The following is a 26,286-nucleotide window of genomic DNA, read 5'->3' as shown; positions in this document are numbered from 1 at the left end:
ATTTATGTTCTAGTTGATAGAGACAGATAAAAGCAAGCAAACAAATCAGAAAAGTTCAAATAGTGATGAAAGAAAACAGGGTAATAGGCTAGAGAGGACTGGGAATGGAGGGGGGACTGTTTGAGGAAGGGTGATTAGGAGAAAACTTTGGAGGGAGAGACTTTTGAAAGATAGAATGAAGCGAGGGAACCAGCCATGCAGATATGAGGTCAGAGCATTCCAGTACAAAGGCCCTGGGGCAGAAAGTAAGCCAGAGCATAGTATGCCATGCTGGGAATCACGGTCTAGACTGAGGCTCTAATGATAGGGAGGGACCACTTCATGTGGGGTCATAGGCATGGTATGAAGTCTGGATTTTCTCCTAAGTGCAGTGAGGAACCATGGAGGTATTTTAAACAGAGGACTGGTTATGATAGCTCTGCTGACAAGTCTTCCAATGTTTCCTCTTTTCTTCCAAAAATTTCAGTTGTCCCTAGAAATTTCTTACTAGAGAAGCTGCCCATTGCATGAACTTACTAGAAAAGTTGCCTGTCACATGAACTATCAGCTTTCTATTTTATTAATGTAAATAAAATTGACGTTGGGTGCCCCCTTAGGGGATGGAGGAAGGAAGAAGCTTCTGGGTCCTCTACAACAAGAGCAAAGTTGTTGCTTTACTCATTTTACAAGATGAGCTTCCCTTTCAGATTTCTTTGGGAGCGGCAAGAGTGTTCCATTTATCCCTCTCTGCATATACCCCTGTCCTCCAATTAACAACTGTAGGGGCAAGGGGAACTTCCTTCTGGCATGTACTTCCTGTGTGTTCTCTACCTCCTAAAGCAATTTGTTGAAGGTGAGAAAAGACAGAAGAATGTGCTTTCCTAATAGAGGTGGGAAAGCGTCTGCCTGAAAGGTCCTAGAGGATGAGCTATGTGGCCATTTGCATAATGAGGTGGCTATAAACCCTGCAACACCTTTCAGGGAAGGTATCCGTTTGGCATTCCTTAGATGAGGCCATTGCAACTGATAAAAATGTCCAGTTTAGAGCACACAAAGGCTTGGGTCAGGGAACCCAACAAGCCTCTGTCGTGGGCATCTACGCTAATGGGTCAATCTCCTCCTTACCTAATTAGTCTCTAAGGATCCACATTTGGCCTTCCACTGTGCCCAGGAACCCATCCAGCCCTTGGCACGTGAAGTGCCTGGAGAGTGGGTTTCTTCCCCACATGCCCCTGGCTCCTTCTGCTGCAGCCGTAACTAACAGCTTTTGTTGTCTGAGTGTACCATCTGTGCTCCCATCATAGAATTTTTACCTTCTCTCTGGAAGGCTCCCAAACCTACCTCTTGCCCGCACTCCCTTTGCTTAATAAATTTCCACTCTTCTTTCAGATCTCAAGTCAGCTACCATTCCTTCAAGGAGACTTTCTTGACCCCCTCAAGAAAGGGGGGGGATTCTGAGCCTGGGTGGGTTCCTTAGGCGTCCTCAAAGAATCAAGTCCTTTTCCTTTCAACGTTTGAACTAAATTTTTTTTATACTTTATCCTTGCCTACCAATGACTATTTGATTAATGTCTACCTCCCCCTGCTGGAATGTGACCTTCACGCAGGTAGGGACGATGTCTATTTTTGACTATATTTTAGTCCCAACAGTGAACCCAGTTAGATGGCAAATGCCCAGTAAACATGCACAATGAAAACTTAATGTCTGCAGCATATAAGGGAATTGAGACTTAGGACAGCACCTCTCTTGTTCTAGAATTTCTAGAATGTGGGCCCATCTTATGTGGGCCTGCATGTTTCCCTTTACTACTAATCAAAGTATTTTCTTTTCAGTTTTATTGATTACCCTGTGTAAATTATATGAAGCATTTTAAAGAAATGCTACAAGTGGTGGGATTTGCAGGTGTTCTTGATTTTCTATTCCTCTCTTTCTCCCTGTTTCCTTCCCCCCTACTTTTTATGTATATACTGAATTTTCTACATTGAACATATATTACTTTTAAAAAATTGATTTGAAAAAACTCTGAAAGTAACTACTTTTTAACTTTAAAATATGGAGCTATGGGGGTTTTGAGCTGGCATTAGAGAGAAGGAAATGAATTCCTAGCATGCCACATGGTCTAGCAAGGAATAAATATCTGCATAAATTTAATAACGCAAACAACACATATCGTGTATGCTTTTGCTTTGTTTTGTTTTCTTTAAGCTACACTGAAGGGTAAGTTACAGATGCAGAAGAAAACACAAATGTTACAAAAATACAGCTTTGAGCACAGAGAAGTAAAAGTATAGCTGACACAGGGTATGAGTTTGTGGAAGTGTTAGAAGTGAAGTTGGGGATGTTAGTTTCCTCATCTTGTACAGACAGAGGAGTCAAGATAGTAAATACTGTTACAATAAGAAGCCACAGTGGTGTACGTATATTATCTCTGATTACAACAGAAGCAACAGAGGTAATAAGTAACAATCAAATATTAAAAGGAAGTGAGGGGAGAGATGTAAATGAGCTGAAATCTCATCTTTCCAACGGGGGAGTCAGTAAGTCCTGTCTAGAGCTGCCAATAAGAAACAGAAGCCATCCTCCTATTATTAAGCATCATGGAGAGAACAACAAGATCTAGAAATAGAAATGATGAACACAAGTTGCCTTGGGGGCTGGGATACAGGTGGGAAGAGGTGCCACGGGGCTTAGAATGATGATTCTCATCATAAGCTCATCTGTATTATTTGATTTATCATGTGCAATTAAGAACAACTTAAATGGAACAAAATGAAGAGGTCGGATTAAATGGTCTCTGAGGGTCTTTCCCTAGAAGCGAGAACCTATACCAACATAATTGCTTCATTCTTCAGGGAAGGAGAGGCAATGAGCACTTACTGAACGCTAACTCTGTGCCAGGTGCTTTGTACCTGTCATCTGCTTTGCACTCCAGAATAGTCTAGGAGGTAGACTTACGGTTTCCATCCTTCAGGCCAAAGGCACTGAGACTCTCGGGGAGGTGACGTTTCCTACCCAGGCCCATGTGGCATTAAAGAAGCAGTAGGGCTGACAGGATTAAGGGCAAAGGCCGCTTCACTTTGATACCCATGGCTTCTCCTTGGCAGCCCGTGTGGGCAAAGCCTGAGGAAGTGTGGATTATTTCCCCCCTCAAGATACATATGCACGTTGGAAAAAAGAAGTAAAATTATCAAAAATAGAAACAGGAGAAGATTACTTAAAGCCTCATCACCTGAGAAACTTCTTAGCCTCACTCATATCTGATAGGATCATATCATTTGTTGCTGTATTCACTGGGCTTTTAGTCGTAGCTACTAATGTTCCTTAAACTTAAAAAGTTGTGACTTATATACAGGCAGTTTGAAGAATGAAGAGTCTTGAGCCAGATTCTAGCCCAAGAAACAGGGAATTACTGAAACCTCTCTTTTCCGATATCCAGAGGTAACCCCCATCCTGAATCTGTGTAAGTAATTTCTTTGCAGGCCACTAATTTTCAGAGATCTGCTGGTTTGATACTTGGGCAAACAAGAGGACCGCTCACGTGGCCAATTTGCGCCTATAAATTGATTCTTTCTCCAGCCTCCCAACCTCTACTCAACCTTAATCCTTCCCTGAGAGCCCCATTCAAACTTTACCTCCTAGGAGTCTTCCAAGCCCCTCCAGTCTACAGTGGTTTTCTTTTTAAAAACTTACCCGAGTCTTTATTAATTCAGGGCCCCACCAAGCTGTCTGTGGGCTGAACGGTCTAATCTAGCCCCAGTCCAGGGCCCTAAAGTCTGTGATTCATCCCATGAAAACACTGACTGAGAGTCTTCTTGGAAGGACCAGCTATAGAGAATATGGGTATATCAACTAGAGATCAAGCAAGGTCTAAATCGAACACTTTCTTTTGGACTAGGATATAGTCTGAGCAGAAAAGAAATCATTCATTTCAACAAATGGTAAGCATGTATTATACACAAGTCTCTTGGCAAGATGCTGGAGACACAATGGTGAACGGGGCAGACCTGACGCATGCTGCTTATCAAGATGATGAGGAAAACAAGCAGATGGAAAATCGTGGGAATTGCTACAGTTGGGGCATGCACGGGGCTAGAGCAATACATAAGAGGGGCAACCAACTCAGGCTTTTGGGGAGGATGATAAGGTAGGCTTTCAGGAGAAGGGGACAGTAAACTGAGACCCAAGCCAGGGGTAAGTGTTGGACAGGTGAGGGGGAACACTTCCTGCAAAGGCCCAGGAGCGAGAGGGAACAATAGGGTAAGGGGCTGACAGCTGAAAAGACTGAAGCCTCTGGTGCTGGGGAAGGTAGTATGAGATGAGGAAGGAGGGGGAAGCAGGAGGCAGATCAGGAAGGATCTCACAAGCCCCACTCGGGCATCTGAATGCCACCTTGCTGGTTTCCATCAGGGAAATTGGCAGTTTCACCTTCTGGCTGCAAGAGAGAGAAAGGATTGTGGTGGGGGGTGGGGGAGAGAGGAAAGATGTGTTGAGATAGTCCAAGCAAGAAAGAGTAGGGAGTGGTGGCAGAGGAGACAGAGAGGAGGGAGCAGATGTCAGAGACCTGCTGTCAGATGGGAAACAGGAGCAGAAAAGGAAAGGACACCCACGCCCACCTGTTGACAGGGTCTGAGGACACAGTGAGTTTGCAGGTGGCAGGGAGCTGAGATCAGATCTGGGCAGGATGAATGTCTGATATCTGTGCACGTCCAAGAGAAGATGTCTAAAGGGGACCTAGAGGTAACGTGTGAGGCCCTAGAACCTGGGGAATGGATCTGAACTTGGGAATCACCTTCATGAGGATGAAAACTGACTCCAGGGGAGGGAAATAAATCAGTGAAAAGGCAGGTGTGGGTGGGCATTTCTCAAGGTGACCAGACCCTTACACATACTTCAGCTCTTTGGACACTATGAGACCAAAGAAAGAGAGGGTGCAAAGAAATCAAAGTGGGACTGATAAATTCTGGGAACTTTGGTGTCCACCTGAAGAGAGATGACAGGCCACCTGCCAAACCAGGTGTAGGGAAGAAGGCTACTCCTATGCACCTGGTGCTGCCCCTTCCTCCCTTCACCAAACATCCTCTGAGCGCTTGCTCTGTGATCCGACACACAGCCTAAGAGCACAGAGATGAGGATGGGGTCCTTCACTGGGTGCAGAGGGGCCTGGATGCTGCAGGAAACTCCGAGGGCAGGGAAGACCAGAAAAACCACACTTGAATGATGTTTCCAATGTAGTGGGGGAAGAGCTCAGGACACCTGTGACTGGGAAACAAAGGGCTCTGAAGACTGGGAGGTGGGACAATGACACCAGGTGCCTGGCAGAGAATAGGCCTTTGGTAAGGTGTGTGCTGAACAGAGCTGGTGAGGGCCCTGGGACGGTTCGAGAGAATGGGCCAGGTCCCGAAGCACAGGCAAGGTGCAATTGTGCACTCGCAGGCAGAGGCCGAGGGGGACAAGATCCAGATCAGTGTGAAGAGAGCAGGAAACCATCTGCTGAGGCTCCAAAGAGAGGGGTGGGCTGACAGGGCTGCAGGCAGTCAGAAGTTAGGCTCTCGGTTTTGCGGACTTGCAGAAAAGCCTGGGTCAAAGCCTCTTTGCTCTGGGAACAGGAGAGAAGAAACTCACGGGAGCTGTGGGCCTGCTTATGAAGCCCTGGTGACTTCACCTTCATCACCTCACTTGAAACAAAGATCATAAAATCAGAATAGGTATTTCCCTGCTATCCAGAAATAGAGCGTTCGAATGAAACCTTTCCTAACCCCAGTGGCAGAAAGCAAAGCAATGATCCCTAATTTATATGTAAAAAATTTGAACATTCCTAGACCTTAAAAACAACCTCTCTCAGGCTTCTCTGCTACCTCAGGACACATCTTTCTAGAGAATGTGCAAAATAAATTAAGATGAAGCCCAGACAGAGCACAGTGCAGAGCGCTGGTAGGCTGATGCTAGGTTCTGAGGGTAGTTTCTGGGGCACAGTTCTGTGCGGGGTGGCGGGGGGCACTCGTGCTGCCTCTAGAGAGACTTGCTGCAAAACAGCTGAATGCCCCTCTTGCTTTTTGCCTTTATTTCCCTGAAAGCAATATCGTCTTTGGATTTCTTCTGGTTAGAGAAAACAGACACCACTGTAAGAGTCCATTGTAAAAGCAAAGTGGCAGAATGTGAACTTTCAAAGATAGGGGATCCTTGCCCTTGGCCCCAGCATTTTGGGGGTGTGGAAAATAAGGCTGAGAGGATTTCATCTCTTCCTTGGACTCTCGTAGCTATTAGGTACGGAGGCAAAACTTGAACCCAGGATTTCTAAATCCAAAGATGCACCTGGGAGTCAGGCTGACATCAGGCTGGGACAAACCCATATAACTCAGCCTTGCCTTTTCCTGGGGCTCTTCTTGATGCATTTCTGGTCTTATTCTGTGTAACGGTCTCCAGACTTAGTGACACTCCTTTAATTGTAAGGCACTGTGTATTCTTCCGGATGTGGGCAGAGGAAAAGAGCTGAGATCTCTCAGAATTCTCTTGCTGACCTGGGCCTGGCCACTGGGCCACCTTCCTAAACCAGCCTTATCCTGTTCTTTCATTCGGCTCTACTGTCAAGCTCTACAGCCTTGAGGAAGACACAGATCCTTCTCCTGAGGTCAAAGGCAGGAAGAACGAGTGCCTGTAGCAAGTCTCCAAATGGGAACGCTTTTTTTTTTTTTTTTTTTTTTTTTAATTGCAAGTGGCCATTTGGAACCTACTGGGTGGCAAATGTTCTTACCATCTGAGTTTCCCTTACTCCTCATTAGGTCCAGTGGGCACAACCCCCACAAGACATCTCCTTCCCAACCACTGAGCTGCACACCCTACAAGCTGGGTGTTACGAGGGAGGGCCTGGCCTAACAATGTGGCCAATGCAACAGCAAAGGCCCCAGGAAATGATATTCATTGCAAATCACTAGAATGAGAAATCAGCAGATTCATGGACTGGGAAAAAATGGAATTAAGTCTTCCTTGAATCATGCTGCCTTGAAACAGAACCGGCTGACTGGTTAATAATATCCAGCTCGTGTTCTACGCTTTGCCATATTGCCTTGCTGTCTATATTGGAGTTTGCATCTGACCAAGAAGACGTGGGCATCTTGGTTGCCTCCTAGGTACCAAAGCAGGATGCATTCCGGCGCCGAGAGGGTAGGAAGCCTAAGCAGGTTCCAGGGATCTTTGGCTACTTTGCTTTCTTTGGGGGATAACGTCATCTTGTCAGGGTTTGTTTATTTTGGGGGAAGGGGCTAATGATTTCCAGCCGAGGTGACAAAAAGCACGGCCCAGGATTGCTAGGAGTGGTTTAGGAAGACAGTATCCTGTCCACCCAGTCTAGCGGGCGCCACGCACGCCACAGACACCAGAGACTGACTATTTATAATGATCGTTTTCTGGTAGATGTATTTGGTTCTTTAAAAATCAATATATTATGGTAATATTTCAAAAGAATGAAGGGAAACATATCAAGGAAGGAGACCTTCTCATGATTTGCGGCAGGCAGCAGGAGGCAAGCAGAGGCCCTGGGGTCATCTCCTGTCCCACCCCTGACTGAGGCAGTGGCTCCCTTTGGAGAGGATTTTGACTACACGTTCAGGCTCAGCGGGATCGATTATGACTGCCTGCCTTGGGCTAGCAGAGGAGCGAGGGCACTGAAGTTACGAATCTGTTATCCTTGATCTCTAAAACCCCCCACCCCCACCAACATGCTCGTTACTTTATATGTGTTCATTGAGCTGACATTTGTCATTTTTTTCTGAAAATTCACCCAATATTTAATTCAGGCAAGGGCTGTCCCCTGAAAAACTTAATTTGGTAGATTTTCCCCCAGGCTTTACTAAGATATAACGGACATACAAAACTGTGTCACTTTAAGGGGCACAATGTGATTTTTCTTTTTGAAGATTTTATTTAGTTATTTGAAAGCGAGAGAGAGTGTGAGAAGGGGGAAGGGAAGAGGAAGAAGCAGACTCCCCGCTGAGCAGGGAGCCCCACGAGAGGCTCTATTCCAGGACCCTAAGATCTTGACTGGAGCCCACGGCAGACATTTAACTGACTGAGCCACCCAGGTGTCCCTGTGATGATTGGATAATTGGGAAATTGTTACCAGAACACATCTTTCACCTCATACAATTACCCTTTTGTATTGTGGTGGTGGTGCTGGGGAGGTCCTATAAGATCTACTCTCTTTCAAGTATACGACACAGTATTGCTAACTCTGGGTACCATGCTGTATGGGACATCACAGCAGATATGTTTTTAGAGTTGCTACTCTAAGCTTCTTTCTTTTTGCTGCTCAAGTATTTATGCTCAGTTTTGGAAAAAGAAGAAGAAGAAGGAGAAGGAGAAGAAGAAGAAGAAGAGGAAGAAGAAGAAAGAAGGAAAAGAAAATGCTCATGCATTTTTTTTTTTTAAAGGAAGAAATTTATAACCCCACCACCTAGGGGTCATCACTGATAAATTTTGGGCTTTATCCTGTCAGGTTCTTCTACACATGTTAACATTTAAGTATGTATTTTAAAATAATGAGATATGGCTCAGTTGGTTGAGGATCTGCCTTCGGCTCAGGGTCCTGAGATCAAGCCCTGCATCGAGCTCCATGCTCATTAGGGGAGTCTGCTTCTTCCCCTCCCCCGCCCCTCCTCTCCATTCATGTTTCTCTCTCTCTCTCAGATAAAGATCTTTTAAAAAATAAAATAATGGAGCATAAAACATCTACTCTGCTGTAATCTCTTTTCATCCCTTAGCATATATTATCAACATCTTACAGAACTTCTCCTTTAATGTTTGCTTTGTCTTTGTTTTTGTTTTGGCCTGGAGGAGTCTTATGCTTCCCCACACCCTTGCCTGAGTGATACCCACTTCTCAAAATTATTTGATCAATGATTACCCACTAAAGTACTGGCTATCTTTCTCCAAACCCATCTCAGCAGACTTTGTGTTTTTAGTGGCACTTTTAAAGATCAGGTAACATTTCAAATCAAAAGTCTCTAATAGGAGAATTTTAGACACTGATGGAAAGGGGAAAGGATGCTTTTGTTTGGGGTTGGGGGGAGTCCTCTTGGTGCCCCTTGAATTATAACACCAAGGAAGTCAATGTCAATAAGCATAAGGGTAGAAGCCAAGGATGGTAGGATCTCACCATACCTTGACCTAGACCTTCAGTGCACCTTGGTTTTCTTATCTGTACCCTGACCTTCCAAGTCTGCTGTGAGGCTGCACTGTGCACCCAGGGACAGAGAGTCGTAAGAGATGAATGAGGGTAGGGGATAGGCATGGCTGAATCTTCTGGGTCTCGTGGGTCATGGCTGGGAGCTAGAATTTTAAGTACGAGGAGAAGCCACCTGTCAGTTTTAAGCCAGAGAGTAACAAGATCTGATTTATAATTGTATGAAGGTGCTTTTGCTGCTACCTGGAAAAATCAGCTCTGCCATTTTCTTCCTGAATGCTTCACCTACTAGTAAATTCCACCCTTAACAAGAATGGAAAGGCAGCAACCCTCAAAAAAGCTGGGCTTGAGACATTGCTCTTAAATGGCACCTAGGGAGAAGGTATTATTGTTTTCTTTTCCCTAAAAGACCTTGATGTAGTGGGAAAGCCTCCCCACCGTGGCCCTTGGGAAGAGGGCAGCTGACGTGGCCCACTGGCTATTCACTCAGGGCCGCTCACAATCTCTTCCTAATTTGGACCAGACAGCTTTCCTGGCTTCATCTGCCTTTCCACGATTCTACACGGATCTTTCCTGCTTATAAATCAAATGGATGGGCAGCAGGAGAGACCTGGCTGAGTTTAGTACTGGCAGATGCCTCTATAAATTAAAAAAAAAAATGAGGTCAGAAGTAGCTCCTAAGCATATGTTACCAAAAATAAATCTCACCTACTAGCAGAAGTAGCTGGAAAAAACAAAAACCCTCATAACTTTTCTTCCTCCTTATACACTCTGACCTTGTCTGCTTAAGTGACCCTTTTTCTTCTTAACTTCCCAGATTCCGTAATGAAGTTTCTCCCCCCTCAACCCTGTTATGAAAAACACCGAACCTATAAAATATCCAAAAGAACAATGCACATCCTTATAGTCTTGTCATAGAGTGACCCGTTCTTTTCCCATTTCTGCTTTGACTCGGTGCATTTTACTAAATCACCGACAGCAAGTAGAAGTCATTGTTTTCCTCAGTCTTTGCTACTTCAGCAGTAAAACTGAGAGGATCCTCAGTACTGTAAGTGCAGGCATTCAAAGATATTCTTGATTTCATATAAGATGCAGCTGATACTACAATGTCCTTAGTTGTCTCTAAAATGTTCCTTTTATAGCCCCCCCTTTCTTTTTTTGGAACCAGGATCCAACCATAATGGGTTTTCTAAAGTGTGAAGAAGTGTGACTGCTCTACACAAAAGGAATTCAAGGAATTCCTTGCTGGGGAACTGCTGTATGCTCCTGCTTCCACATGGGGCTCTCTGCATGGGGCTCTTTCTGGAAGGAGCTAGTGAGTGACCATTGCCTTCAGGCCGCTTTTGGACTTAGCGAGTGCCATGCTCATGCGTATTATTCCTGCTGTTTAGGACAACTCCTAACACCATACGGCTATGAGGGCAGTGATCATGAGATGATTAATAAGAACCAAAAGCTACTGTGAAATTGCACTCTGTCAACAGAGCGAGTACAAGTGAAGATGTTTTGGAATTGGGTTGCAAACATATTTTATTGTAAGGGACCCTCATACAAATTCTTCAATGGATGACTACTTTATTTTCTGTATTGGCTTCAGTTTTAAAATTTTTTCTTTGCTATTAAAACTCATGGACCATGAGGGATTTCTTTCCTTTGTTTCATTTTTTGGGGGTGAAATATTTTTAACTACTGATTTAAGTTTTGGGTTTTTTTTATTTTTATTTTTTATTTTTTAAGTAAACTCTTTGCCCAACATGAGGCTTGAACTCACGACCTCAAGATCAAGGGTCAGATGCTCCACTGACTGAGCCAGTCAGACGCCCCAACTGTAAGGGATTTCTACCAAATACCACAAAACCTCATGTTCCCCAACTCACTCAGCCTGAGGCTAACTGGAGACTTGATTTCTCTTGTGTAAAGGACACCCTACAAATTCAGGATACATATTAAAAAAAAAAAAGTGTCAATGTGATCCTACACATGTTGGATTTACATACAACAGCTTCAGATGCTACCTTTAGGCTCCAGTTCTGGGTGGAAAAAACTATGTATCAGTTTTAGCCCATCTCCTAAAGGGAATCATCAAACCAGTCTCAGAACACTATTTTCCTAATATTCTAACTTTTGAGGCAACAAAAAGACAGTTACACTAACACTAATATTTTATGTTTTTGTCTTTGTCAAGCGAGTGTGGAGAAATGAGCTGGGAACTGGAGGCTGAGGACCCCTCTGCCCCCTAGGAAACCCACTCTGGTATTCTGGTGGGAGGAGTGTGTGTGGGGCAGGGGAGGGGGTGTACAGGGCCTAACCAGAGAGCCCAGCATTCTAAACATTTCCTTATATGGACACACATGGGTGGTTAGTGAAGTGTTCCTTGTATGCTGATGTTAAACCCCAAAGGTACAGGGCCCCAAGAAGCAAGCAACAAATCAGGCTTCCCACACCTAGCTTTGCAAAGAAAGCATGAGCCCCAGCTTCTAGCCCCTCCTGGTCTGGAATTCCAGAGGCAGTAGAAAGCTCGACAGTGATACAGTCCATCTGCTCCTGCTCGGTGGGGCCCTCACTTCCAGGAGTTCTTTGTAAACCTGGCCAAATAAATCTGTGATCTTATCTAATTCTGTGCATCTGTGGGTGTGTTTGTGTGTGGGCGGGTCTGTCCCCACCAATCTGCCCCTCACTTGAATAATGCTGTATGTTACCATGTCTCACCTCTGCTCTTTCTCCCTGCTTCCTGAAGGGTCAAAGGGAAAAGGAATTATGATTCCGGATCAGAGTCACGTCTGGTCAGCTGGGAAAGATCTACAGTCAAGAAACTGGCTTAAGACGTCGCTCCCCACCACCACTCCCCACCCCCGGTGCATGTCAGTGTCTTCCAAGGCTGGCATTTCCTAAAAGGTGGGTATTGGAGATGCAGGGAAATGATATTTAACAACACTGAGTCATGGTGAGAAAGTTCTTTCCTTCTCAGTTTCTGACAGCTGCAATGAGAAAGTCTCCATTTGGCCCCAGTACCTCTAACCCCCTCCCTAACATGTGCTCACTCCATTTTTAACAGAGAGCAGGCCTCAGGCTCAAAGGCCTGGGCAGGTAGCAGCTGGAATTACATTACTCTGTAATTCATTTTGATTGAATTTATTGCTCTGGTTGCTTTCTAATGATGGCAAGAGATAATGTTTTTTTTGTTAATGAAAGTGATATAAAGCATCCTTTTAAAATAAACTTAAGTTACAAAGTTAACTTAAGGGGCACCTCGGTGGCTCAGTGCGTTAAGCCTCTGCCTTTGGCTTAGGTCATGATCTCGGGGTCCTGAGATAGAGCCTTGCATTGGGCTCTCTGCTCAGCAGGGAGCTGCTCCCCCCCGCCTGCTTGTGATCTCTCCTTCTCTGTCAAATAAATAAATAAAATAAAATAAAAAGTAAATTTCAATAAAAATATTTTGCAAACAAGGGGACTAGGAGTCTGTAGATATGGCAAGAATTGTGACAACACATCAATGGCTAACCTCTGGAAACCGTGGCTAAGAAGATTCCTCCTAAACCAGGGGTTCCCCATCCTGGCTGCACATTGGACTCAGGCGTGGAGATTTGGGCCTGGGGTCTCAGCCAGGGCCTCCTCGGGGCAGGATGCAGTACAGGGGATGCTGAAGGAGCTCTGTGAGCGACTATGCTGAGTAGCCGCAGCTGGGACCACGACACCACTTCCTGGAAGCCTGGAGACATTTGCTCCCCAGTAACTTGCCGGAGAACAAACTGCATTCTGACTCCCCGAGTCCTCGGCTTGTCGGCATTTCTATCCTTGGGGGCTCCCCACAGAAAAGTCGTCGGTCCAGAACTAAATAACCGAGGCTCTAATTTCTTGGCAATCATTGGCAAGTAACGAAACAAACAGGACATGTCTCAAGGACCGGATATGGCTTTGGATTAAGGTGACTGGCCGTCTCTGTCTCAAACAGAATACTGTCACCTTGGAACAGACTGGAGGATAGACAGGGATGTTTTTACTTGTCAGCTAGAACGGAGCTAAAATGCCCCTGGTGTAGGCCATAAGAACCCTGTGTTAGGCATGGAGGATATGAAAATGACCTTCAAACAGGAAATCTGTCCCATCATTTCCTCCTCCCTGTTTCCACCATTTTATACCCTTATCACTCTTTTGTTGTGGACCATGGCTGGTGGTCCCCCAGTTTTTTTTTTTTTTTTTTTTTAAAGATTTTATTTACTTATTTGACAGAGAGGGAGAGATCACAAGCAGGCAGAGGGGCAGGCCGAGAGGAGGAAGCAGGCTCGCCGCTGAGTAGAGAGCCCTATTCGATCCCAGGACCCTGAGACCGTGATCTGAGCCAAAGGCAGAGGCTTAACCCACTGAGCCGCCCAGGCGTTCCCAAACTTTTTTTTTTTTTTAAAGACTTTATTTATTTATTTGACAGGCAGAGATCACAAGTAGGCAGAGAGGCAGGCAGAGAGAGAGAGAGGAGGAAGCAGGCTCCCTGCTGAGCAGAGAGTCCGATACGGGGCTCGATCCCAGGACCCTGAGATCACGACCTGAGCCGAAGGCAGTGGCTTTAACCCACTGAGCCACCCAGGTGCCCCTTCCCAAACTTTTTTGATCACAAGCTTATATCAGTTAAATTCTGAGCAAACACCTCAACTGACATGTATTTATTTGACCAACTCTGGATAGCTGTCATTTTTGAACAGTGTGTTAATAAATAGGAAGGTTTAATTTCTTTCTTATTTTTTGAGTAACAGGTTAAAAACGCTGAGATCATCTTGCCCCATCCCTGGACAGCTAAGCTTCTATGCTGTAGACTGAAGGTGTTGACTGGGAACGGCGCCGTCAGGGAAGGAATCCTGTCCAATGACCTCTGAGACCTGAAGTCCCACAGACTGACTGGCCCATGGCGGGGGAGGGGGAACTCTCAGTCATGTCTGCAGAATCTGTGACTCTCACCAGTCAGACCAAGTCTGATGAAGCTAGTGGATTTGTTTTCTAGATTAGGACGTAGCTGAAAGGAGGTCAAAATACTTAAAAACTGTAAAGCCATGGGGTATCTGAGTGATGCAGTCAGTTGAGTGTCTGACACTTGGTTTCGGCACAGGTCCTAATCTCATGGATCATGAGATCAAGTCCCGAGTCAGGTTCTGGGCTCAGTGTGGAGTCTGCTTGAAATTCTGTCTCTTTCTCCTTCTGCCTATCCCCCCGGCACTCTCACTTATTCTCTCCCTCTCTCACATAAATAAATAAATCTTTAAAGACAAACAAACAAACAAAAAAACTATAAAGCGGTGTACGAGAAAGGTATTACTGGGAGTCAAGGTGCCTCCTTTTCACAAAGTCTGGCTCATGTTCAATCTAGAACATCACTGGGCTCTGAGTCTGGGCAGAAGGTGGGCTGCTTGCAGGTGGGCTGAGGGGTGCTGCTTAGTGGTGCCTGGTTGTGGGGACAGAATATTTCCTCAGTGGCTGGAGGGGTCTTTGGTCAGGGCGATGGGAAAAACAACCTTGGGTCAAGAGCAGGTGGGAATATGGAGTGAGGGTCTGAGATAGACAGTGAAGGGTGAGCTTTGCTGTTTTACTCCCCATGCCTCAGGATTGTGTACATTTGTTAACTGTGTGAGTACTTCCCCTTAAGGGAAAAGAAAGCAAAAATATTTATTGCACAAAATTCAAATAATAATTAAGAGTGTAAAGTGAAAAGTGGGAGACCCCTACCTCTTGCTCCCATCACACCCCATGTAGGTAACTACCCTTCCTAGCTCAGTGAACATTAATTTTAACTAAACAAAGTTTAAAAAATGAAAAATTAATATTAATAAAATCAATATTAATTTTATTAATTATTAATAAAATCAATAATAATAATATTAATATGCAAGGATACCCTTCGGAATGTGAACAGTGGCTATCTTTGTGTGGCAAGGTGGTTTCTGTTTTCTTTTTTCTGCTTCTTTGGGCTTTCTAGCCATGAATTCATTTCAGTTATGCAATAAGAAAAACAAAATTAAAGGAAAAGGACTATAAAGTGGAAACAGGAGAGAGAGGGGTCAGATGTGGAGCTGGAACCAAAACCAAAACAGAAACCAACAATGCCATGGGCAAGGCACTGCTGAGCAGACCGCTGTGCCTGCGTGCGCGGACTGTAAGCGTCTTTGCTTCTCACCCCAATGAGCTGTAACCCTGGGAAAGTCATCTCCCTCGTGGGGCCTTGGCTTCCTAGCTACAAAATGTGGGATTGCACTAGATCAGTAGTCCTCAACAGGGGGAGGTTTGTTTTGCCCTCTAGAGGAATAACAGGCAGTATCTGGAGACTTTTTCTGGTTGTCACAATGGGGGAGGGTGCTACCAGCACCTAGAGAGAGCGTAGAGCCCAGAGATGCTGCTCGACATCCTATGAGGCACAGGACAGATCCCTATCACAACGGGTTATCTGGCCCACACTGTGAGTGGTGCCAGCGTTGAGAAACCTGGCTTCCACCAAGCTCGGTTCTGTGAATTTGGGCCCGGCCTGTCCTGGAGCCTCCTAAAGAGAAGCCGTGAGTTCATGACTGCCCAGACTCTGGCTGTGGCCCACTCGGCAGGAGAGAAGGAATGAACAACAGGGCTCAAGGCAGGGAACACTGGAGTCCTGCAGGGGATGTCCTGCCATCAAAGGCAGACAGGCCCTCAGACAGGCTGTCTTCCTTCAAGGGCCGGGCCCTCCCTTGCTCACGTGGACAAAGAGGGCCCTCTTTTCGCCTGCGTCCTCACAATGAACAATGAGCCGGTGGCTCAAAAAGCACACAAAATTTGAGCAAAGATTCCGTGACTGTGCAGTATTTCCCTGAAGACCATCTTACGATCTCTCAGGGTGGGGGATACTAAAGGAAATACAAGTTGTTAATAACGGAGTTTCCTTCAAAAACATAGCAGGACTTATAAATAGATACCTAACAAATGCTGATTTATTTCAGGCTAGACCCAACAAATATTTAAGAGGCCCCTTTGTGGGCCCCTGATCATTGACGTACAGGCCGAGGGAGAAGCAGGTCTTTCCAGTCGCCTGTGCTGGGACAACTGGGGAAGGAAGGAAAATGCATTTCTACCTTCCCTGAAACACACACATCAATTCCAAGTGGATAACAGACTTAAAGGTCTGTTAAGCCTCAAAAGGTTAAACGCTAAAACTTTCAGAAGATAATACATCTTCATGACATTAGAGTAGGAAAGATTTTTTTTTAAAAAACAAGTCACGAAAGCACCAACCACATAGGGAAAAAATGATAAATATATCAAATGTTAAGAACTTCTGTTTATCAAAAGACACGCCACAGAAATATATTTACAATTCAGGTACCCACAATATATCAGGAATACATATAAATCAACAAGGAAAAGATGACCTGATTTAAAAACAGGCAAAAAGGGGCACCCGGGTGGATGAGTGGGTTAAGCCTCTGCCTTCGGCTTGGGTCATAGTCCTGGGGTCCAGGGATCTAGCCCAGCAATGGGCTCTCTGCTCAGCGGGGAGCCTGCTTCCTCCTCTCTCTGCCTGCCTCTTTGCCTACTTGTGATTTCCGTCAAATGAATAATAAAATCTTTAAGAAAAAAAAAAAGGGAAAAATATTGAACAGGCTTTCTTTCACAAAAGAGGCTGTACCAACAGCAGTGCCTGATGAAAAGAGGCCCGGTATCCATGGTGATCAGGGAAATCAAAGCCGTGATGAGATATCACAACACACCCACCAGAATGGCGATGACGGAAAAGACAGACAGAGCTGGTGTTCATGAGAATGTGAAGAAATGAAAACTCTCCCACATCGCTGAATGAGCGAATACATTGGCACAAACACTTTGTAAAACTGTTTGGCAGTGTCTCACGCACTAACCTAGCCATTCTGTGACACGGTAAATTCACCTAATAAAAATGAGAGCGTAGATCTACCAAAAGAAACAGACAAGAACATTCAAGGCATCTTCGTTCATAATAGCCTCACTATTCACTCTGCAGACAACCCAAACGCCCACTCACAGTAACATGGATGATTTGATTACTCTATGCAGTGAGAATACTGCATATTCCATACATTGATGTATGTTATAGACCATAATTAAACACGCCAAGCAAACAACCTGTTCACAGGTATAGAGGATTCCATACTAATACTACCCCCTGGATTTTGAGAAATATTCACAAGCACCCAACTTAAAGAGAAAAAAATATACCATTGTAGAAGTAATCAATCTTTTCAATTTATATTTTACCTACCTACAAATTAATGATACAGTAACATCTTGGTTAAAAACAAAAAGGCAAGCCACAGAATGAGAGAAGGTATTTGCAGCAAAAATTCTGATATGGAATCCCCAATCAGAAATTCTACAAATCTATTAGAAAAAGACAATGTGAGATGAATGGGCAAAAAACTTCATATTTTGGGGTGCCTGGGTGGCTCAGTTGTTAAGCTACTGCCTTCAGCTCAAGTCACAATATCAGAGTCCTGGGATCAAGTCCCACATCTGGTTCCCTGCTCAGTGGGGGGTCTGCCTCTCCCTCTCCCTCTGCCCCCCCCACCACCTGCTTGTGCTCTCTCTCTATCTCAAATAAATAAAATAAATAAAATCTTAAAAAAAAAAGAAAAAAAGCCTTCCTGCTTTGTGCTTTTCAGTATTCTTCCAGTTTTTCTGTTATTATTAATTTATTTAGGTACTATTATTTTTTGAATTAATTTTTAGTTTAATAATACATGAAAATACTTTCCTTGTGAAATATTAGACATTCCAGAAAAAATTAAAGTCCCTGTTGACACCTAATCCCAGTTTTCTCCCTGATACCTAGAGAAAAAGACTGAACTATTTGGTATATTTTTTCCTCCTAGATTTTTGTTTGCAAGGCAGTGGTATTTTGTGGGTTTTATTTCTTGTTTATCTTATATGTATGGCATCATAATGTGTGTTTTGTCCTGTGATTTTTTTTCTTTCACTCAGTACCATGTCTTTCAGCATTTTCTATGTGGGCATACACAAAGGTACTTGAGCACCTTACTCTTTGTAACTGCTTCCAAGTCCTCCATACCAGTAGACGTTCCACATTAAATAGTCCTTCCTCTGTGGATGGTCATTAAGGCCCCTCTCTCCCCTTCTTTTAGTGCTGGTAGTACCCCTCTTTAATTACAACAATGCATATGTCATGCCTCATTCTCATCTCAGGAAGCACTGTCTGGTTTGTGGAGTCCCCCAGTTGTCAGGTAGAAAGCACGGGCACAGCTCTGGGGAGCCCTAGCCCTTGCTATGTGGTCCTCCGTCAGGCCTGGAATCAGTCCTGGAAACCGGGGCTTTCCTTCCTCCACCCCTGCCGCTGACGCACCTGGGACCCCAGGAGAGCGTTCCCCTCTCTGGTTCCCACTGCCTCACGTATGAATGGAGGGGATGAGACGACAGGCTGGGGCCTCTCTCGGCTCTACAGGTCTTTTATCCTGAGTGTCCTCTTGTCTTCAGTGATATATGCAAGTGACCACCCCGACAGGGATGCCTGAGAAGAAAATTTCCTTTCCTTATATCCCCAATAAATAATTAAATAAAATAGTCTGCCTCTGGGGGCTTGTACAGGGGAAACTTAATTGCTGCTCCCCAGGTCACAGCTCCTCATGAGAGAAGGTGCTAACAGGAGACACATAGGCCCTGGGTTTCCAGGGGCCAGCCTGCCCCCAGCTCCCTTCCTCCTGGTGCCCCGGGAGCCTCTCCCCATCTTCCTGAAGCCTTGAACAGAGCAATGTTTCCTCCTCATCTTGTCCCTGTGACTTCTGAAGGCTAAGTTTCCATGGCAACTCGGGCCACTGAACCCTGTTCAAAACCTATTCCCGTAAAAAGGAACACTTGGCTGTCTCAAGAGTCTATTTAAAGGGGAACAGAAAGGCAATTGCCCCTTATGCAGGGGGAGCAAAACCGTGTGCATCTCTGAGCCTTTCTGCAGGGAAGGGTCTGCGAGAGCATATGGGACGTGTCCCCTGTAGAGGTGGGGACCCCAGGACGGAGTGAACCGGCTCACTCGCACGGGCGATGAGGACAATGAAAAGCAGGAATCTTCGGTTCTCACTCTGAGCTTCCTTCTCTGGCTCTACCTGGGTTCTGCCTCCTCCCCAGCTCCTTCCTTCCCTCCTGCCCTCTCCACGCACCTCCTGCTTCCAGAATACTGGCCTGGGCGGCTGCAAACAGCCTCGGTCTGCTTACGGTCAGTGCTTCTCTGGAGGCTGAAAGGGCCTTTCGCCAACAGACACGGACCTCTTCATTCTCCATCTCAGGAAACTCCAGTGGTTTCCCGCCCAGGCCCGCGGCTACCTGCCTCTCCCTCCTCAGCCACTGTCTCATCCCTTGCCTCCCCCCTCCAGCCGTTCCAGGGTTCTTTCTCTTTCTTGAAGACATCAGGCTCCACCCTCTGCAAAAGCAGAGCGGCGGGACACCCAGCACTCACTATCCTGTTTTGCTTTTCATTCTTTAACAGCATGGCGCACCCTCTGCCTTCCCAGTTCTCGGTTGTTGACTTCTCCAGTCGAGCTCCTCTCGGGAGCTTAAGAACGCTGTAATTTGTCTCCCTCACCCGAGGCCGTTCACCCACAAGCTAGCACTGCACTAGCACTGAGGGGGCTCTTGGTCCCCTTGCTCTGAAAGAGGCTCCCACTGCCTCCTGGGGATGAGGCCTCTCCCTTTCCTTCCAATGCTCCGCTCCACTGCACCTGTGCCCCCAGGGCTGGAGGGCTGGGGACCCCACAACACGGAGGGAAGCAAGCAGCGCCTCTAGAGTACTAGGGAGAATGAGAAGAAGGCAGCCTCGGTGCCCGAGCCATGAGGGCTGGTGGGGGCAGATGAGCCGTCAGGCGGGGAAGGGTGTGCTGGGTCCGTGTGGGCCTGTGAGGTCGGGGAATGGGGAGGCAAGCCCTCTGTGTGGTGTGATAACTACGAGCAGTTATTTAGTTCTTACTGTATGCACTTTGCATGCTTTCTCTCCTTTGGCCTCTGAGCTACCCTGCAGGTGAGAATGGCCACCTCCCGTCACAACCAATGAAGAAACCCCTCCGAGCTCTTTCCTCAGCTTGGACCCTCACCCCTGCTTCCTCACCAGGCCAATTCCTGGTCATTCTCCTGGTCACCTCCTCAGGGAAGTCCTTCTCCCCCAGGACCACACCAGGTTCTAGCTTATATTCCCATGAAACCCTGCATTCCTCCCTCCGAGCACTTGTGCTAACATACACGTGTACAGCATCTCTGCGTAAATACTTGCTCAGCGTGAGTCTCCCTGCTACTGTCCAGGACACGGGGCAGGGACTGGCCACCACTATATCCCCCGGGGCAGTGCCTGGCCTGTGGCGTCCAAGTGGTTATTATTTAATGAGAGGATGGAAAACTAAACCCGGCTGGGTGGCCAAGATCCCGCAGCTGGACAAGGTAGGGCCGGGACAGGAACCCAGGTCTGCCTAGCGTCCATGCCTGCCCTCCTCCCAGGGTTCAAGTGGTCGGAGCTGTGTAAAGGCAGAACCCAGATGTCGGGTGTGCCCCGCACGGGAGGAGCACAAGTCTATGCTGCAGGCCTCCCGAGCAGGGTGTGCTAGAGGGGCCTCAAGTATCTGGCTGGGGGGTGGGGGTCCCCAGTGTCTTTGGGCTCAGGACTCACCAGAGCTTGCTCTATGAGCAGGCAGAAGAGGATGGCATTGCCCACCTCTCTCAGGCTCTGGAACACGTCTGTCTTGAGCTCTGCGTACTCGATGATGTCCTTCAGCTGGTGGTGGAAGAACTCCAGGATCCCTGGGGGACGAAGGCAGCTGGTTAGCGGGAAACCGTCCCTGCTTGGTCAGGATTATGGGAAGTGCTGACTGAGCAGCAGTCCCAGGCCTGAGTGGGACAGCGGAAAACCAAACCTATGCCTCTCCGTATCTGGGCCAGGGGTGAGATTTCTTTCAGGGCTCAGGACTAAAGAAAGCTCAGGAGGCTAGCTCAAATCTTTTTTGGGGCAAAAGAGACGTATACAAATAAAGCATCCCTAGATCTCTCCCAGTCCCTCCAAACACTGATAATGATCCTGATAATGGCATGAATGAACGTTTATTTATAAATGTTAGGTATTGCGCAAAGCACTTTTCTACAACCTCTCATTTAATACTCACAAGAATACCATGCACTGGGCACTTTTATTCATTTTCAGATGAGGCTCAGAGAAGGCAGGCGGCATGCCCACAGTCACACAGCTAATAAGTGGGGCAGCTGGGATTGAAAAACCAGAGCTTTCGAGTGCAAGCCCTTTTCTCTTCTGAATAACACCCACTCAGCACCAGACAGCTTGGTTTTTAGGAAAAAACACCAGGTGCCAAACTCACAGCCTCAATCTCTCCCCATCCCCCAGGCCCCAGATTCAGTCCCTGTGCCATTCATTCTTAAGGAAGGAAAGAATGAGTCCTCTGCCCAGAGGCAGAGTGGCAAAAACTCCTGTTTCCTGACTCACCCTGGAAATGTCACTTGTGCCACCACCGGCAACACCTGCCTCCCACAAGAGGGCAAACGGAAAAGGGACCCTAGAGGGGCTGAGCTAGGAAAGACCTTAACAAGCAGACTGTAAACGCTCCCACCCCTGCTGTCCTCTCCAGGCCCGCAGCAGTGAGGCAGGTCCAGACACATCATTTACATTCATCCGGGAAGGTGGTTAGGACTGCCCAGAGCTGTTAGAAGTGGGTCAAGGCTATGTAGCTAGTGGCAGGGGCAGGACACAAACCCAGGGAGGACCCAACTTGTCTGCATGTTAGAGAGGTGAACATTCCCAGGGAGAGGGCAAGGCCCCCTGCACTCCCCCCAACGTGGGATGGGCCTGCAGGATTTCCCTGTCACTACCTTCTGCCCCTGGAGCCCCCTCACCCACCTGGGGAGCCATACTCATGCCGGGGCAAGCGGCAAATCTTGGGCATCACCTCGATCAGTGTTTTCACATACTGGAGAATGGTTCCTTGGAGCTGACAAGAGAAGAGGGCCACGTAGGTGAGTGTACAGGCGCATCTCTGGACTGAACGCAGGGCTACTGGGGTGTACGGGGTTCTGCTGCAGCCTGTGGGCCAGTGCTAAGGACGTAATGTTTGTGTCCCCCCCCCAAATTCATATACTGAAATTCCAACCCCCAATGGGGTGGCATGGGGAGACCAAGCCTTTGGGAGGTAATTAAGACATGGGAATGGAGCCTCATGATGGAATTTGCGCCCTTGTGAGAAGAGATTAGAGAGAGGGGAGGACACGGTGAGAAGGCAGGGATCTGTACACCAGGAGGGTCTACACTAGCGACCTACCCGGATGCCGACACCTTGATCATAGAGAGCCAGCCTCCGGCACTGTGAAAAATCAGTGGTTGTTGGTGAAGCCACCCAATCTGTGGTATTCTGTTCTAGCAGCCTGAGCTACATATGACAGGAAGACACTACTCCTTGGGAGAGGGTAAGAGTCCCTCCTAAAGCTGGGGCACAGCGCCATCCTCCTTTATACAGAAAAATGGGCCCTTATGAGACAGAAGAGATAGCTGTCTCAGTCCCTTAGGCATAGAGACTTCCAGGAGGGCAATTTCTAGGCACAGGGTCTTTCCTGCGCATCGAGGCACTTATATAGGATCCAGACTAAGATCTAAAATGTCATGGGCCGGGGAACTGTGGAGCCTGAGGCACGTCAGGTAATTTAAACACAGACAATCCATAGGTTTGTCCAAGGCAGACGCCTTTAATCCGTTACATTTTCTGGCTTTAGCTCCACAATCTCTTAACAACTCATGGCTCTACACAGCTGTCCCCAGAGGACTGGGGTCAGCAGGTGAATACTCCTTCCCACCTCCGGCATGGTTATTCACTACTTTGTTTACTTCTGTTTCGTCATCTCCAATTTTTGGGAAAATCCGGAGTGTCATAGGGAACTACATGAAGGCTCTGATGATCATATTTGGGGCGGACACAAAACTCTCTTGAGGCCAGTGCAGTACTGCAAGTGTTTAGCAAGAGATTCCCAAGAGAGAGCGAGGCATGGTGATTGATTAGAGATGTCTGCCATGAGCACGGGTTGGGGGAAATGGTGGCATGCGTGTCATGGATTTCTCATGCTCAAATTAGAAAACACTACATAGGAGGACAGTACAAGCAGCAATTAGTAGGCCCTAAAGGTCCAAATCAGATTGCTGAGTTCATTTATCAAGCACAATGAGTGAGCTCTGGGTCAGAAAAGGAGAGGCAAAGCCACAAGGTCTGAAGGTACGCACAAGTATCACAGAGCGCTAGGTAAGAGGAACCCGGGGATAAGGACACAGGATTCCCAGGCTGATTCTCATGGGCAGAGCTGAAGGCATGTCCCAGGCCTCATGGAGAGGGCTTTTCCTTACCAGGCTCTTGACAATCTTTAGGAGTTCCTCCATGACCACCGCGATGCCCTGGTAACCCAGGAGTCTGCAGATGGTCTTGAAGTGAGGGGGGCCCACAAAGTTCCTGTACGAGCTGTAGATGTGGCTGTAGGCAATGTTGAGAGGCTGGAAGACAGAGGTTGCGGCAAAGTGAGAGGCTGGGAAGTAAGTGGATGCTGACATGAGTCCCAGAGGGAGATTTTTGGCTGCTCAAAGGGACGAAAACCTGACATCATCTGCGAGCTCTCACTGGGGACCCCCATGATTATGTTTGCAAGAAGATGGTCACGGAGAGAGGTGTGGTCCGTGACCACAGAGTAGCGTGAAGGCCACTCCGTGAAGAGTGGTCCCCAGCAGAAGAGGAGGACGGGTCTCCAGGCAAGTATCTTTTTTACAAGCACCCCTGCCCCCCACACACCAGAACTCTGACAAGTTGAGGCACAGGGTGGAGGTAAAACCGATGATTCTATCTTTCTAGAGACATCTTTGGGACCAGAAACTGACTAGAAGAACCGTGTGGAAACTCGGTAGCTGACTCGGCACTGCCTCCTTCTACTTTTCCTTGTCTCCATTCGTAACAGGTGGGGTCCCGGGACCTTATGGGACTGGGAGGCAGGAGACCTGTGCCGAGTGCCTGCGAATCACCAACGCTCTTCCGAGCCTTCTATGAGATGAGGGTGGTGGATTAAATCAGGGGTTTCATGACTTTTCAAGAAGTAGTCCAATGAAATGTATCATGTAGCTGGGGTGTGAAAGAGACCAAAGCAGAGTGGCATTGGGGGCCCAGGGCCCTGGCCACTGACCGGCCACCTCCATTGTCCTCTAGACTCCATGACACACCTTCACCGAATTCATGGAATTTGTTTCGGATTTTTCTGTCTGGGAATATGTGACTAAAATATAGGGCCCCAAGCTGGTCTCGCTCGGTGGGTGACTTACATTTTTGAAATGCTGCTACTTATGAACCACCTCATGTCAGGCTTCGTGAAGCCCTCCATGTGCGTTCTCGTTCAATCCTCACAACACACACATGCACACAGACACCTCTTAGCCCCATTTCACAGATGAAGGGACTGAGGTTCAGGGTGGTAAAGAGCTTGTTCAAGGTCACGGTCCTTAGGTAATTGAGCCCTGACTTGAATCCAGAGAGGTCTGATTCCAAAGCCCACATTCTTCACCTCTATATATAATAGTGGACTTTGGAGGCTGAATTCTATTAGAGACCACATCCCGTTTTTTAGATAAAGCCTCACTTTAAAGCTTAGTTCCGAGTATAGTTTCCTACCTGGAATTGTAAAAATCTTATATATGGAGCATGCAAATATGTAAAGACGACATCTGATGTTTTATTAGTGGGAAATTTTCTATTAGTTGGCTATTAGAAATTCTATATAAATTAAATACAAACTGTAATGATGCTTTTGGAGGACATAAGAGTCTCAATTCCCTTTGGAGCTATTGAAGGAAAATGTAATCATGTTCAGTCTAGGCTTTGTAGTAAGTCTGTTCTACTATAAATGAATTCTAAACTTTAAACGTAAGCATCACATTCATAGTACTCTCTAATAACAAGGATGCATGAAGAATACAATTCGAGGACCCACTAATAATAAGAACTCATGAGGAATCAGAACACCCCTGCATCCAGCAGGTTGAATAATAGCTCGTTTGGTAAGGGAATGCCTACATCTGGTAAGGCTTGGACATGAGAAGGGGCAGAATTCTGCACTCGACACTGATGTACCATCACGGTGAACTCTACTTGAACCTGGGGGAGGATATCTTCTACGTAGTTACTGGAGATTTCTAAATGTTGTGAGGCAGGGAAGGTTTATGTAGGGAGGGAAATATAACAGATTGAAATGCATGAAGTTCACCAAAGTCCATGTTCAACAAACCCTGGAAATGTATGAATGAGTTGTTGAGTTTGATTCAGCCAATCATGGAACCAAGCTGGGCACTTTCTGTGTATGAAAATAAACCATTTCAGTGTCTCTGTAAGAGGCCACGCAGCAAACAGGGCTGGGACACCGTGTGGTGAGATGCTCACTCTCCTGAGTGCATCCTAGCTCTGTCCCTATTATCAAAGCCCTGTTCTGTCTTCTCCTGCTTCCAGCACTAGGGATGAGAAGTATACAGCAAACACCGCGGCCAACTTCTGGTTGGGGAATGAGACTGAGGAGAAAGGGGCAGGAGAGAATTGTCTAGGGGATGGAAATGCCCCACCTGGTGCGGGGGTTGCTGTCTACACAGATAGATGTACACCCTTGTCAAAACTCATGAAACTGTATGTACACTCATGACTGTGTATGGTACAGACTGAAAGGCTGGATTCCCTCAAAATTCATGTGTTGAAATCCTAACCCCTGCTGTGATGGGATTAAGAGGGGGACCTTTGGGAGGTAATTAAAGCCCTGAGGATGGAGGCCAAGTGAATGGCATGAGTGCCCTGTAAGAAGACAAGCAAGGACTTGTTCTCCTTCTGCTCTCCATCACGCGGGATCCAGTGAGAAGGCATGTGCAAACCGTCAAGTGGGTCTATGCCAGACACCCGATCTGCTAATGCGTGGTCTCAGACTTCCCAGCCTCTAGGCAATAGATTAATGTTGTGGAAGTTACCCAGTCTATGAGAGTCTTATTAGAGCAGCCTCAAATCATTAAGACTGTACAACTTCCTGTATATGATTCTAACTCATTGTAGAAATAAACTGAATAAAACCCACTGGACCATACCATAGCCTA

The 26,286-nt window shown here is 46.6% G+C and overlaps 1 protein-coding gene across 3 annotated transcripts in view; it reads right to left on the bottom strand.

The window, feature by feature from the left end:
• CYFIP2 (cytoplasmic FMR1 interacting protein 2) overlaps positions 1 to 26,286 on the bottom strand; it is a 124,801-nt gene that overhangs the window by 15,133 nt on the left and 83,382 nt on the right. For all 3 annotated transcript variants that reach the window (XM_045079613.1, XM_004737727.3, XM_045079614.1), the window contains 3 exons: positions 23,527 to 23,670; positions 22,039 to 22,129; positions 20,803 to 20,933 (listed from right to left, as the gene is read on the bottom strand). In XM_045079613.1, coding sequence (XP_044935548.1) covers positions 20,803 to 20,933; positions 22,039 to 22,129; positions 23,527 to 23,670 — 366 coding nt within the window. The remainder of the gene's footprint in view (positions 1 to 20,802; positions 20,934 to 22,038; positions 22,130 to 23,526; positions 23,671 to 26,286) is intronic.

This window comes from Mustela putorius, unplaced genomic scaffold (genome assembly GCF_011764305.1).
Source record: "Mustela putorius furo isolate JIRA1106 unplaced genomic scaffold, ASM1176430v1.1 tig00000407_pilon_pilon_pilon, whole genome shotgun sequence".
NCBI lineage: Eukaryota > Metazoa > Chordata > Mammalia > Carnivora > Mustelidae > Mustela > Mustela putorius.
This window is presented reverse-complemented; position numbering and strand designations above follow the sequence as displayed.